Source organism: Triturus cristatus, chromosome 4_1, assembly GCF_964204655.1.
Source record: "Triturus cristatus chromosome 4_1, aTriCri1.1, whole genome shotgun sequence".
NCBI classification, from domain to species: Eukaryota; Metazoa; Chordata; class Amphibia; order Caudata; family Salamandridae; genus Triturus; species Triturus cristatus.
This window is the reverse complement of record NC_140585.1, coordinates 617,213,392-617,229,320: the sequence shown is the minus strand read 5'-3', so window position 1 is coordinate 617,229,320 and position 15,929 is coordinate 617,213,392. Positions and strand designations below refer to the sequence as shown.

Sequence of the window (15,929 nt, the reverse complement as noted above, 5' to 3'; positions counted from 1 at the left end):
ATGTTCAGTTTTTGTAGTACATCCAAGGATCGGTAAGTACAAGATCCTGCCACAATGAAGGGGCAGATTTACAAGAAACTGACGCATCTGTAGAGAAGCGTCAGTTTTCCTGCGCCAGCCTGCGAAACCCTTGCGCCACCATGGATGCACGGTATTTACAATATGGCACACCATGGCGGAAGGATTGACAGATGCCGTCTTTCTTTGAGAAGGTGAAGCGTGTGAGACTACGACTCACTCGGTACGAATTCGATTTTCCGATTGGTGCCCATTTTACTTAATAATTCGGTTAGAGACTTCTGCCCTTCCGACATAGATCATATTCGATTGGCGCTTGCCGCGACATTTTAAACTGGAGAGAGACCATAAACAAACAACTACATGTCCTGAAGATGGTCTGACAGACATAGGTGCTACAACAGACCGAAACGTTGACTGTTACACCTACTTCCCCAGCATTTATTATTGTTTAGGAACTGTTTTCTGTTGTCTCAGATTCATTTCCTCTTTGTTTATCATTAGGAATAGTTGTTCACACCTATGGTTTGCAGGTTTCTTTGCAGTTCCTTTATCATGGTGTTTTGTTGTATCCTAATGTACCCTTTTTAAAATAATTTTGTTTACATTAAAAATGTTGTACTTCTGAAAAAAGATATTTCTGTGTTTGTCAATTTTCAACTGATTGAATACTTATGTTGTGAATAACCACATTGATGTTTGTGATTCTTTTACGGTTAAGCTACCAATAGGGTCTTTATGTATAAGTGATTCTTTTGTATAGAATTTAACTAAGTGTAGCTAATAAAATCCCTTGAAGGCACCTTTACCTACTGTTATTCTATCTGCCCAAGCCTCCAAGGGTATATTGGGTTTCCCACTTCTTTGCTACTGTAGTTACAATATGGCGCAAGGATTGACAGATGCGTCAGAAATTCTGACGCATCTGTTTGCGCAAAAGTCATGCATTGCTGGAGTTGTGTCGCAAGTACAACCCAACTCCAGCAATGCATGTTGAGGCCTATTCTCACTACACTGCGTCACTCCTTACGCCTGCTTCAAGCAGGCATTAGGTTTTGCCGCAGTGGCATCCTAGAAGTGGTGCAGTGGAATCTTGTAGAGTTCAATGTGTCACTTTCATGAGGCTTTCCTGCTTGGGAATGCCCACTCTGCATACATTATACCTGACGCAGGTATAATGTGATGCAGGGCTTTACAGCGTGATGCATCTCCCTAGATGCGTCATCTTGTAAATTGGCCGCATTGTTTATGCCATCGCTGTGTCACAAAAGTGATGCATTGGTGGTGCAAAAGTGTTGCAAGGGGCTTGTAAATCTCCCCGAAGTGTTTATTGCCTGCAGGAGTGGGTTCAGGTTAAAGATCCCCTTCTTCCATCTCCACCCCCATACCGGCTGTCATTGGAGTTGACTTCCACGATAAATCAGCTGCTCAATTACTTATTAAAGAATGATGCACCGTTCTCTAATAAATTCAGTTTTTAGCTCAGCCTGTTCAAACTTGCCAGTGATGTGATGTGCAGAAATGATTAGCTTCCTAATCTTATCCTTTGTTTTCCTGTCACAGTACCAAGCCTGGTCGCATATCTGAATCACACTACAACATCATCAGCAGTAACTGTTGATTGGGGTTCAGCACTTGGAAAATTGGATGGATATATTATTTCGATAAAAAATAAAACCTTCCATAAGGAGGAAATATTACTGCCCAGTATAAGGTAAGTACTATGCGAATGGCCAATTTGGCACATGTGTAATTTATCCAAGCACTGCTAGTAATGACTCACACAAACACTGCCCCTTAACTTTCCAAAATCAGTATTTAGCTCAGTACAAAGAAATCTGACAGCATTCGCCGGCCTCAATAAAACATCCATGGTTAGAAAAGAGACCAAGAGTTGGGGGAGGCACAGGATATAGGATATCATAAACTATATTCAGGCTGATAAGCTATGTCAAACACTAGAATGGTCGAAATGTCTACATGTCAAACTTTGGGTGAAAATGCAAAGCGTTTGCCCCCTTGTTCGAAATAGGGTTTCTGGTTGGCTAGGGTATGCACCTCAGCCATTCAGAATCCACCACTCCAGGGTAAGGGAGTTACAAACATAAGATAACCCCTCCTCACCCCCTTGGTAGCTTGGCAGAGCAATCAAGCTTATCCTAGAGCAATGTGTAAAGCGGTTGTCTAACACACACACACCAGTGACTCACATTATACACCTCAAAAGAGACTCCATACAAGGTTATATAAAAATATCTCATATATTGTATATCAAACACATTGACCACAGTCACATCAATCCCTTTGCCAACTAGACCATTTTCATGACATCACAAAGAATATGAACCACTTTGCCAACCAAGCAATTGTCATAACATAACAGTGTATAAAGTAAATACTTATAGGTTGCACATGTCAAAAAATATAATGAAAACATCACCTTACACCATCAATGTACATATCGTGGAGTTTCTGAAATAGTGCTTGTTATTCTGGACAGTAGAAGGCATCAAAACATCATACGTCCATATTAGATCACATATTTGCAGCATGTAAGGAAGAAACACATGTAACATCAGCAGATCACTGTAATTCCTCAATGGCGTAGAAGTTACAAAGCCATGCCCTAAACACACAAAGAGAGGCACTTACGCTCCTATTATATGGTTTCTGGTGTCCCTGTTCTCTACACGTAGGCTACAGGGCTACCTGTTATATTGTTATATTGTTATTGTTATAATAGACTTGTAGTGCGCACTAATACTCAAGAGTGTCCTGGCGCGAAAGCTGAAAAAGAACTCAGTGGAAAGGCCATTAGAGCGGTTCTGAAAATAGAAAAGTTTTCAATTGTTTTTTGAAAAGCCTAAGATCTTGGAAGTCCCGTAGCTTCAGAGGCAGAGCATTCCAAGCGATGGCTGTTTTAACTGAAAAAAACTGGCCACCTAGACGAGCCCTGCAAAAGCGAGGGATCGACAGTCGACGCAGGGAGGCAGACCGCAGCACTCTATTCGGGACATATAAGGCAAACCGCTTTTGAATATACAGAGGGCCAACGTTGTGCAGTGCTCTATGCGCCAAAGTCAGAGCTTTAAATTGCACTCTATGGTAAACAGGCAGCCAGTGCAGATCGCGGAGTTGTTTTTGACGCTAAGTCTACCTGAGATGTTAAACAGGAGTCTGGCAGCTGCATTCTGTATAGTCTGCAATTTATTGAGTAAGTATCCTGGAATCCCCATATACAAAGCATTTGCATAATCGAGACGGGAAAGGATAAGGGCACGAACCACGGTTTCCTTAGCTGGCTGAGGCAGCAGTGGAAGGAACCTTCTCAGGGACTTAAGAATGGCGAAACACATTCCAACCAGTTTGTTAATTTGTTGGGTAAACCGTAGATCTTCTGCAAACCAAACCCCCAGATTTTTCACAGGGACACCCTCCGAGATCGGACGTGGAAAGTCAGGTGGCCACAGAGATTCTCTGAAGTTAGATGGAAATTGACCATACAAGAGAACCTCAGACTTGTCTTCATTGCATTTCAACTGGGCGGAAGCCAGCCACCGAAAAACCGCCGATAGACAGTTCTGCGCAGCCACAGTTGACAAATCTGAATCTTTCCAAGTAAAGAGAAGTTGCGTGTCATCCGCATATGCAATTATTTTAGCACCCAGCTCCTCTGCCAAAAAGATCAGGGGGGTTAGGTAAATATTAAAAAGCAGAGGGCTCAAGGTAGAGCCCTTCGGGACACCCGTAGACACCTTCCTCACCGTAGAGGAGAAGGGTGGCATCCATACCTGCTGGGACCGATCCTCAAGAAAAGATTTTATCCAATCCCAGGCAGGGCCAACAATACCGGTATTTGACAGGCGAGATAGAAGTAGCCGATGGGGAACCGTATCGAAGGCGGCAGAGAGATCGAGTAAAACCAAAGCTGCTCTGCCGCCCGCGTCAAGGCACTCCCGAATAGCTTCGGCCACTTCAACCAACGCAGTCTCGGTACTGTAGGATGACCTAAACCCCGACTGCGCAGGGTGAAGAAGGCCAGATGTTTCCACGAAAGCTTCCAGTTGCCGGAAAACCACCTTCTTACAAACTTTAGCCATAGCTGGGAGAAGAGAAATGGGGCGATAGCTGGTTAATTTAGTAGGGTCTAGTGAGGGTTTTTTCAGAAGTGGTAAGAGTTTGGCCTGCTTCCAACTACTCGGAACAGTGGTGGTCTGCAGAGATAAATTTATAGTTCTATTTACCTCCAAAGAGACCACCTCAGCAACACCGGCTAGCACCCTGGCAGGGACAGGGTCAGAAGGAGACCCCGATTTAAGAGATTTTAAAATAGCCAAGGTGTCTGACACCCCTACATGCATGAACTTGGTGAAAAGAAGGGAAGGGGCAATGGGGGCCGAAAGTATCGAGTAAGGGGAATCAATCAATGAAGGGGAGTCCAGACCAAAACTGTCTTGGATCACTTGGATTTTTTCAATAATAAAATTAAGACAGTTCCCCACACCATTCAGATGTGGATGGGAGGGAAATTTGTTCAGAGACGGGGGATAAAAAGCTTCTGACAATCGAAAAAATCTCTTTGCTATTGTTCCTAGCTTTAGCAATTCGATCGGCATAGAAACTACTTTTAGCCGCACCGATAGCTGCATAATAGTCCCTCTGGGCTTTACGCAAAATAGTTTTTGCCGACGGGCAATAGTCTCGGCGCCAGGACCGCTCCAGTGCCTTACAGGACAGTTTAAGAGCTCTAAGAGAGGTCGAGTACCATGGTTTAGGCAAAATAGTCCTCGACTGACAGGCAGAGGGGGCTTTAGACACCGTCCTGACGCCACGGCTAATCCATGATGTAAATCCGGCAATTGCATCTTCTAGAACGTTGGTAGCCGGCGGCTCGGTGAGCAATAAGGCCTCCGAAAGGGCAGGGATATCAATCCTGCAAATCTGTAGATTATGGACTGGGCGAGAGCAGGGTGAACATTTCCCTATAGACCAAGAGAAATGCAGCAGATAATGGTCAGACCAAGTGACCGACAAAGGGGCCAAAGCTAGTAAATCAAAATTGGAGCAGACCAAATCGATGAGATGGCCCCCTTGGTGCGTGGGAGATTTGATCCACTGAGTTAGGTGAGCCAAATCGAAAAGATCATTGAGTTCCCTAGCACCAGGGGCATCCAAACAGTCAAGGTGAATATTAAAATCACCGAGAAGGAGGAACCTGGGAAAGCGCAGAGCGCGGGGAATAATCACATCATCAAGAGCCTTGAGAAAACCACCCGGGGGCCGGGAGGGTGGTAAACCAGCGTACCACCTAAGGTGAAATGGGGGGACATTACAATAGAAAAGTCAAATGCCTCCCCTTCCACAAGCCCCACTGAGGATTCCCCAGAAAAGGTCCAGGTATCTCTAAAAACTACAGCAATTCCACCTCCTCTCCCAGAAGTCCGATCGAATCTTGCAATTTTAAAGCCAAGCGGAATGGACTGTTCAATCGACCACCTACAACAGGAAATACGGTAATCACGGCTCACAATCAGGGCCACAGTCAGGGACTCCATCCATTATTGGGAATCCTGAACACTGCTCCGAGGTATGTCTCCTAACTTGTGGGGAGGGGAAAGACAGACACCCGCAGCCTGCTGCAGCTGGGTAGACCTAGCTGGGTCCGCAGCAATAGCCAGTGCCCGGCAGCTACTGATGCTGTGGGCTCTCCCACTAGGGAAATCGCAGCACTGATAAACAAGCCCTTCGGCTCTGGGGCTCTATGTTTACATCCCAGAGTGTCAGCCGTGGTCCATCCGGACCGGTACGGCACCTGTGATGGCGTGGGGCCTGGCCGTGGAAAACACCACTGTTGGAGTCAAGCCTTCTGCTCTCCCACCCCCGGGCTCTCCTCAGGGTCAGGCCGCAATACGGGGCAAAGCCTCCATCATTCACTACCCCTGGATCCCGGTGGAGATCTCGTTCTTCAGGGCGGCCGGTGAGTGGTACACTGCAACACACATCGGCGGTCACGTAAGCCTGGGAGCACCTGCTCTCTATTTTTCCACTGTGGCTGCCCACAACCACATGCTATTCGCGGCCCATTTTCTTGATAAAGGCTGGCTCTGCAGATGGGCACTTGCTTCACCCATTGGTGATCATGCTGATCCTGGGGGCAGAGCTGCCTACTCCGGCATCACCGGGGGCTCTTCGTTGCCTCAGCAATATAACAGGTGAGAGCAGGCAGTCCAATTTATGGCTGCTCTGCAAGGCCCTGGAGATTCGCCGATCTCCTCTCCAGGATGTATCCAGTGCAGGCAACCAAACTCAGACTCTGGTGTGCCCAGTGTGCCACACTGTGCCTCTCTTGCACACGCCCTCCCTCACCTGAAGCTCTCAGCACATTTAGCTTCAGTGCCAGGCACCAAAGAAAATAAAGCGTTCACCAGGCACTAAGGTGTAGAGACAAGGGGCAGAAACAGCACTTCTTGGAGAGCACTGGGTGCACCAAAGCAGGAGTGCAGGCAGTAGTCCAGCATAGAGGGTTCATTTGGACAGGTCAGCACAATAAGCAAAGCCCCATGGTGGCTCCTCATGGCAGCATAACAGCTCCTTCTGGCAATGTGCACTTTGTAGAGCCAGCAGCATCTGGTTACAAGTCCTCACAGTGTCTAACATCATGGGGTCACATCCCCTGTACTTATACTCACAAAGTCTTTATTCTGGGGGTAATTCAAACAAACTTCAGAAGTGCACAACACCCCCATTCAATCCCCAGTCCTGGCTCCAGACACACTACTGGGGGGTGGAGACAGCATTGTGAAAGGCAGGCACAGCCCTATTCAGGTGCTAGTGAGGACTCCTCCCACCACTCTAAATGCAGACAGGTCTATTCAGCATGACTATGAGTCACCCAGGAAAGGTAACAACAAACAAATGATGGACGGAATGCTGACAATGCAGACATTCTCCCCCAGTCAAGAGATCTGGGTTAAATCCATCGTTCTTTTTCCCACTACGCCACCCCAGTTCAGACATGGCCATATGCAAATCAGTCTTGACCCTGTGCCTCATGGGAACAGTCCAGCCCGAACTGCCAAGCTTTTTGGACCGGAATCAAGCATCCTAGGACCGGTTTCTGGCTATTCGCCGTCATCAGCCAGGATAGCTTGACTCCAGTGGCGTAGTGAGCACGGGACCCACCCAGGAAAGGTAAGACACACCTCAACCCCCCTTGTGACCATCTGAAGCGAATTCACAAATCAGGCCCCTGTCAGTCTAAACCAGACGTTGATTGGAGTCAACAAAGCACAAAGAGTCACAAGCACACAGAAATGCCCACTTCTAAAAGTGGCAGTTCTAAAATAGTAATAAGAAATCCACTTTCACCAATAAGCAGGATGTATCACCACTATTCCCAACATACCAAACATGGCCAGGCCACCCCTTTCGTAGCAGAAATTACCACTGAAACACATATCAGGGAATTCCCAGTGCAAACCTATCAGAGGAGCAGCCTCACAGCAGTGAGAAACCAAGGGGCATATCTACATGGACGGCGATAAATAGACGCAAAGCGCGCTTAGCGCTTTTCTATTTATTGCTGTCTATCGCTTGATTATATCGCCCTGTTAGCGTGTTATTTACAACGCGTTTCCCCAGGCGATATAATTACCAGCGATAGCGGGGAGATCGCCGTTTTGCAGGCAACATCGCTGGTTTTCCAGCGATGTTCCCTGCAAAACGGCGATAACCTTTCTGATACAACCCACAGGGTCGTATCAGCACAATCTACCCCCATAATATTTATGCCTAAGTCTGCATTTTAGCAGACGTTAGTTTCCAGCGAAAACAGCAGTTTTCGTCCAAAACTAACGTCTGCTAAAATGCGTTGGCAGCCTTGTAAATATTGTGATGTGCACATCAGCGATATTTACAAGGTTGTCCTGCCCAGTGACGCCCACTTTGCATCTCATTAGAGATGCAAAGGGAGGCGTTGGGTAAAAGGGTGCTAACATGCGCTAATGCATGTTAGCACCCTCTTGTTAATAGGGCGATATTTTTATCTCCGCTTTTTTGACTTTAAAAGCCAAAAAAGTGGAGATAAAGCCCTTGTAAATATGCCCCCAAATAAGTTGTTTGTCATTACCAGGACATGCCACACACCAAAGGCACATGTCCTACTTTTTACCTACATAGCACCCTGCCCATAGGGCTACCTACGGCCTAACTTAGGGGTGACCTATATATAGTAAAAGGGGAGTTTCGGACTTGGCAAGCACTTTAAATGCCATGCCACTGTGACAGTAAACTTCGAATGCAGGCCCTGCAGCGGCAGAGGCCTGGGACAGGTTTGAAAGGCTACTTTTGTGGGTAGCACAAGCAGCACTGCAGGCCCACTTGCAGCATTTAATTTACAGTCCCTGGGTATATAGGATGCCACCATACAAGGGACTTACAGGCAAAGTAAATATGCCAAACAGGCATAGACCAATCTTACCAAGTTTATAGAAGAGAGAACATGCACTTCAGCACTGATCAGCAGTTGTAAAGTGCCCAGAGTCAGAAAACCAACAAAAACAGGTCAGAAAAATATAGGAGGAAGACAAAAGGTTCTGGGATAACCCTAAAAAGGGCCAGGTTCAACACCCCTCTATTTTGTATTTTGTGGATGGCACCAACCAATGGGTGATTCCACTTTGCTTTCTCTCTCACCGTGGTTTGAGTAGTGGGACTTTCCTATCAATAAAACCATGCTGTCGACCTATCCCACCTAATGATGTCCATAATACACAGCCCAAAATGTATTTCAGGGCTGTCTGATTTCAGATTTCAGAGCAATATACATGGTGCCCACTTTGAACACTCTTCAGTCAATCAGTACAGTGGTCAGTGAGGGACCTCCACTGACCTGACAGCATGTTGGTCCGCCCCCATGGCCTTAATGACGCATATTTTAGGTATTACATGTTGATTAAGTGTGTAATTATTTCAGGACGCAGAATATGAAAGGTAAAGGGGTCATTAATGAGGATCAGTTCATTACCAATGCTGCAGCTGAAGAGTTGCTGTACCTCTCCGTGTATGTGTAGGATCTATTTACACTGTTAACCACACAGCCATGCTGGGCCATACAGAGCTTAGAGGAATCATCCCCATAAGAAGTAGGGGCTTGATTAAAGTAAGAAACTTGTTGCTGTAGTGAACACCAGAAGATCACAATGGACATTGGCAAATCTGAACTTTACATCTCATTACAGCAAAGAAACTGCAGTTCTTAACATTGGTGCCCATGCTTACTGTGTAACTCTTGCAGAAGAGCACACAATTCACATTAAAGGCACAATGGGATGACACCTTGCTCTGTGACTTTTTGTTTAGCTTACCTTAAAGTGTGTCCCAGATTGTACCATCGCCACGAGCATCAGCTAAAACCTTGGGTGGTGTCCTGCCCAAGCACCAATAGTGCCCTTATGCCCTGGCTGCTGTGAGAGGTTTTGTGAATATGCATCGTAGCCAGATTGTAGAAAGCAGCAGTGCACTATTCCATGACAAAATCCCGTATTTCCATGGACCATGCCCCAAAGCAGACAACAGGCTGCAGCCTTTCAACAGTGAGCCTGCTGAAACATAAGAAACATAATTAGTAAAACAGAGTAGACCTAGGGACCACTTCCATGATCCCAATGAACACACCAAGCACCGCACAGGGGTCTGCTTGTACACTGGCCTCATCATGCATACTATTCCTGTCAAAACAAAGACACTAGTAACATGTTATTACAAACTGGAAAATGCTTTTAAGAAATATTGTATTCTGCAATTGATAGCTGTAAGCCTGAGAGACGAGTGAGTATGAATGGGACATAACGAGCCACGGTTCGATACTAGGGAACAACTGTAGTTCATTTAAGTACTGAGAATTTTTGGATGGATGTTAAATCAAATAATATTCACAGGCAGTTTGCAAGCCTCAATGCATAAAGCATGCCAAAGTATATTGCTAGTGTTTAGATTTGACGTTAGCCAAGACCTTCTAATTTTACTAAAATTATATGTATACTGTATTAACATATAGAGGGGGCTTTCTGCAAGCTTCCTTCATCCATTATTTTGTTCTTGCATCCTTCACTTTTTTCGTCAACGCACTACAGCTTACAACCTGGGGATATGGATCAGCACTTCAGCCATTGGCTAACCTCTCTGTGAGTGACGGAATTTTTTTCTCCTTCACAAGGAAGACATCCGCTCACAAAGTAGTCCCCTTCAGTATTTGCTGCTGGAGGTTGTATCAGAGTTGCTAATGCTTGTTGCGTCCAGATTGTAAGGAACACATTGCATTTGGATGTTCCTGAGTCCTTACTTGCTTGACTGCATCTCAGACAAAATCCACCTATTAGAGTGGCTCTTGAGCTGCTTGGGTCTCATCCTGTTTCTTATCACTTCAGATAGTTACACTAGCTCCGCATGGGGTGTCATATAAACATCTTCTTTGAATCCCTTGTATCCACAAAGAGGAGGATTCTACATTTTATGTATACTGCCTACCCTGCTGAACTCCAAACAGATATATATGAGAGGGAGATAACTAATAGTGCAAATACTGTTATCATAAATAATAACATTACAGCATAGCTTGGAAAAGGAAACATAAACATAGATGCTGGGGCAGGGAGACGTTGAATCACGTGCTAGGATAGAGAAATGGACACTAGAACATGGAGACAGTGATATGCTCATAGAGATAGAAAAGCACTGCTAGAGACACGGGACAAAGACACAATGACTCATGCAGAGTGATGCATAGATAAATTGAACCACCTTAGTGTAGGAAACACAAACACGAGGTCAGGGCGACACGGATATGGGCAATGTGACAGCAGACACTTTTTGCGACACAGTGAGAGACGAAGACAGTGAGACATACACCATTGCTAAAACGCAGGACCCACTGATCACACTTGCATCGGTTTGGAGGAAGATCTCAAGTGTTGCTTCTACCCACCCTCGCCACTGAGCACCCCACAAGCAGCAGACAAAATTCTGCCTACCTGAGACATCCAACAGGACCAACTGACCCTGTAAATAGCAAACACTGTTGTACAAAACATATGCACAAGGTATCAAAGGGAATAGAGAATGGTACTTACTCCAGTAAATTCAAACACAGCATTAAGATAGCTTTGTGTATAGCAGCATTGCATGCTCTCATACCGCAGAGACAAATATATTTATGCACACATCAATGGTCCTTTCATTGGTCTTGTCATTAAGCGCGCAGCTTTCCTTACATACATGCCTGGGGCTTTAGAAGTATATATATGTTAACACTAACCCTGGGCAAAGCACTACGCTACGCTCACGTAGTTTGCGAAGTTTGCGCTACTTCGCACTACGTGAATTGCACGTAGCACAGTGCAAACACGCGTAGCATAGTGCAGCGGTAATTCTTTGCTTGCTCGCGGTCCTCAACGTCAAGTTGGCGACCGCGAGCAAGCAAAATGACGTCCCGGCGAGACTTTTTCCTCGTTCGCAATCAGCAACATCAAGTTGCCGATCGCGAGCATGGAAAATAAACCTCCTGGCGAGATTCTCAACACGGGGAGGTCAGGTTTCTCATTGCGAGTGGTCGCGTATGCTCGCGACCGCTCACGATGAGAAACTACCAGTCCGCGTTGAGAAAGCTGCAGCTCGAGTAAAAATCTTCTCGAGCGGCAGAAAACTACAGCTCGCACTGTGCAAGATGCCGTTTTCAATGATTGCACAGTGCCGGATGCTTGTCCGCACTGTGCAATCATTGAAAACGGCATCTTGCACAGTGCGAACAGCGTACTATGCAGTTCGCAAAGTGCTACGCGTAGCTCGCGTAGTGCAAAGTGCACTTTACGTAGCTACGCGTAGCGCTACTTCGCGAACTATGCCCAGGGTTAGTTAACACCTTATTTCTACCATACAGTTGTTGATCAAAAAACAATACATCAATATATAGTGCCGCACAGTTGTGGGCACCGTTAGTAGCCATTGAGGCTTATCTAGAAAAATCATAAACTATGAGCCTTACTAATTTTTTATTGTATCACCAAGTTCTATGCCAATGTCTATGGATAATATACTTGTGTTCATAGTTTTTGAAATGATAGATAGTAAGACTTGCAGATCTTCTGCGTTTAGATCATCACAGACTGCTTTTTTTTGCAGGACGTACCAGTTTGACAACCTCTTCCCTGGAAGTGATTACCTCATTAGCATTGTGACCACAAGCTTGCCAAAGAAGAGCCGCACCGCTGACATCCTGGTTAGCACATGTAAGTCGCTGGACTCAGTAAAAGGGGGAGGGACACTCAACATGCGATTTTTAAAATGCCCATTGGCCATCAATAGATGAGGAAGCATGGTCTGCAAGTTATTTCTGTCAATAGATTATTGTATTATGTTGCTATTACGTCTTTACTTCCTTCTTATTATTGTCAAAATACGTCTGAGTTGTATTTATTTATAGTTTTGCATTCTGAACAATATCACGTGGAAAATGATGATGCCTGCATTGGAAAAATAGCCATAGCAAAGGCTTGCAGGAAGTGTCTAATTTGAACTGGTGGTTGCAAGTGGGACCATCATCACTCATTTTTATGGACTGGGACTTATTTTCTCTTAAAAGACTTTGACCCAGAGAAAGAGAAAAAACTGTGTGAAAGGGAGAAAGCAAGGGGGAAAAAGAACCAGCAAGAGTGAGATTAAGGAGCAGGGAAGACCTGGTGGTGGAAGAAAAACGTATGAGATGGTATAAATATAATGCAGTCTTGGTATTTGTAGACCAATATTCAGTAGTACTGGTCGAATCTGCTTTGCCAGGGAGCAAATATCCTGCATAACGTTTGGATCAACTTCCCAGGGCAACCAATTCTTCAGCTCTACTTCTAGAGGGGCCTGGTGGCACAAGAGCCCCAGCGACTTATAGTAATGGCCTTGAGTGTCACATTGGAGGAGGTTAGGCTATCAGGTTTCTTTTACTGAAGTGCACAACACTTCCCTGAAACATAACACCAGCTGTACTCCTGCCCTCTCAGAGACACTGCAGCGTGAATGCCACAGAGAATCAAAGCAGCCATTCTTTCTTTCTGCTCCACAAGTTTTAGATTTGACTCCAAGAATTCCACAGTTTTACAACATTACAATTTTTAGGTCTCACCTATGAGACCGCATTTAGCTGCCTGTAGGCAGAAGGCTATTGTATGCTTTACATTGGATGAAAAATGTGTGTGTGTGGGGGGGGGGAGGTCTCTAACAGGGGTCTGGCCAAAGAAATGAAGGGCATGGCTTAAAACGTGTGAACTACAATCCTTTGCTTTACACAGCATGGTCTCTGACCAGCATTGAGGTGCCTCTTTGTGGGTTTTCTGCTATTGCATACATACATATCACACATCAACAGAAATATGGTTAAAGTAACCCAGAGCAAAACCAAAGGGGATCTATTGACTTTGTGAGTGCTTGTTAGCAGTTTGATAATTAGGAGTAGCAACAATGATTTTGTAGTAAATAATTGAAATTGGCCACTACAAATGGTGCATATGAGACATTCACTTTGTGTACCCTGGAGATAGAGTAAGGGTTGGATTACCATTTAATCTGAACAATGTTGTAGTCCATTTTCCCACACTACCTTCAGCCTCAGTGCTATAGCTCTCAGTCGTACCCCATTATGAACACCCTTCCACAACCAGAGCTCTCCTAAAGGTGACTCTGCTCACAAGCACTATAGAAGCATTGGAAAACCCAATAGCTCAAACTTTTAGAGCCGATATCTCTTGGCTTTGCAAATACGCGGCGAAGCAGCGAGCGCAAGGTAAATAGTTTTATTTGTTTATTTACTTACTTTACTCGAGGACGTCATATGTCCGACTTCACTACCTCCACCCTGCGCCTCCCCCGCCTCACCGCCCCCTAGCACTCCCAGTGCGAGCCGCCACTGGGAAAGGCCCTGCCTTGAAACTTCCTCACATGAATTATAGAACCTGTAGTCCCACCCCTCACACCAGTGCTTAATTTGAGCTGGTGGTGTCTGGGGTGGGGAAAAAATTTGGGAGGGGGGGCACAGGCACAAATTTTTAGGGACCGTCACTTTTATTTCCCCATCAGACATTACCAAGAACAAGAGGGTGAAAAACACACAAATCAGAAAGACCGAGGAAGAGAAAGACGGAAAAACAATCACAAATGGAGAATGCAGGAACCTGCAAGAGTGATATAAATGGGCAGGGCGTGTCTGGTGGTGGGTTAATGGGGCATGAGGTGGGTTTAAGAATTTAAGACTGCGCAGCCTTGGTGTTCTGCATGATAATGTTTATTTGTACTGCGTGCAGGCTTTTGAGAACAGTGCTAGGCTCCAGCACTCAATTCTTTTCCAAGTTAAGCACTTCCTCACACTATGCACCAAACCTTCATGCTGAGGGAAACAAACATCAGCTTTTTCCCTCAAGGCCTTCATTGAATTTCTAAGGAACGCCCTGCCTCCATTTCCTCACTTCAGTGGCTGGTCTGGTGCTCTATCTCCCTTCTCTGCTCTCTAAGCAGGGTACTATGTCCCTCTTTCTGTCCCCTCCGTGCACTGTACTCTCCATTTATATATTTAGCTCAGAGCACACTCATGCTCTTAAGGTCACACACAGACCTAGCTTCAGTGATTAATGCAGTACATTTCAAACAGTATTTTTATTGTAGCAGGAATTTCTTGGACACTAGTGCTGTACATGGATCAGCACTGTTTATGAGATCAAACACAGACCAAATTACAGAAACCTGAGTGTAATGATGAGCTCAACGACCCCAGAGCCATGTAAACGAGGCAGCGTTTCATGGTCCTGAAATCTGCAGACTGGGTGCAGGCCATCTGGGTTGACTCACCTAGAGGGCCCCGGACAGACCCTCACAATGGGTGGGGAAGGTGGGGTGGGCATTGAAAATGCACCAGACAAGAACCACCAGATTTGTAGTTGAGTGGTAGGAGTTTACAAGGTTTCTGCTCATGGGTGGCTCGCTGCACCATTCAGTGGCTAAGAAGGCACCTACGACCATAGGAGAGGCCAGCAAGCACCCCAGTGGGGATAATAGTGCAGGGAAGGGTGAACTTTTGCCAGAAAGTGACCAAATGCGCCATGAAGTCTAACAATAAGAACATATATACTCCTGGCATCTCAAAGGTCTCTAGGGAATTGCCAATTAGTTACAAAATATCCCTAAATTGTGTTTTTGAATGGGGTCCTGAAGCAAGAAGGGAACTGAGCAGCTACACTACTTCAAAGCTTTCCTCAATACTGAACATATTTATTGGTGACAGATGCAGACCCGGGTCCAAGAATACAGCACTCTTCAAGCACAAAAGTTTTTTCTGTCATGATAATTGAGATAATACCAAATGGGAAGAAAATAAGGCCATACGTCTGTTAAGTTAAGAGTATCCATATTAAAGTAAACTGTCTAGGTCTTGGCGCATAATCAAGATGTTCATTGCATGAAGTAAATAATTGATTCATTTTATTTAAGCATGCTCTGTATACAAAGCCAATCCCATATTAAATATGTGCATTAAAGAGGGTTAATTTCACATAGGCAAGTCCAGCAAACAAAGCCACTCCCATATTGCATATATGAATTAAAAAACAGGAAAAGTGTTTGAGAAATATATCAGATAAACACCAAGGCTCCCATCATAACAATCTAACATATGTACAGGTAGAACATCTTTACTGTGAATAAAAAAAACGGGCAAAATGCAGAACAGGTGTCACCTAAACCACAAGACTATCTATTCTGCTTCCTTATGTTGGACCATGTACGGCAATGCTGCCAGAGATTCTGGCTATCTTTAGTGCAGTAAACCCCAAGTTTACCTGGACTCAAAGAAGAAGGCAAGGTTATAGACAGTGAATGGA

The 15,929-nt window shown here is 45.2% G+C and overlaps 1 protein-coding gene across 1 annotated transcript in view; it reads left to right on the top strand.

Moving 5' to 3' along the window:
- Nucleotides 1-15,929, top strand: part of PTPRQ (protein tyrosine phosphatase receptor type Q) — a 1,724,016-nt gene that overhangs the window by 253,745 nt on the left and 1,454,342 nt on the right. The window contains exons 14-15 of the mRNA XM_085652983.1: nt 1,582-1,732; nt 12,196-12,302. Coding sequence (XP_085509109.1) covers nt 1,582-1,732; nt 12,196-12,302 — 258 coding nt within the window. The remainder of the gene's footprint in view (nt 1-1,581; nt 1,733-12,195; nt 12,303-15,929) is intronic.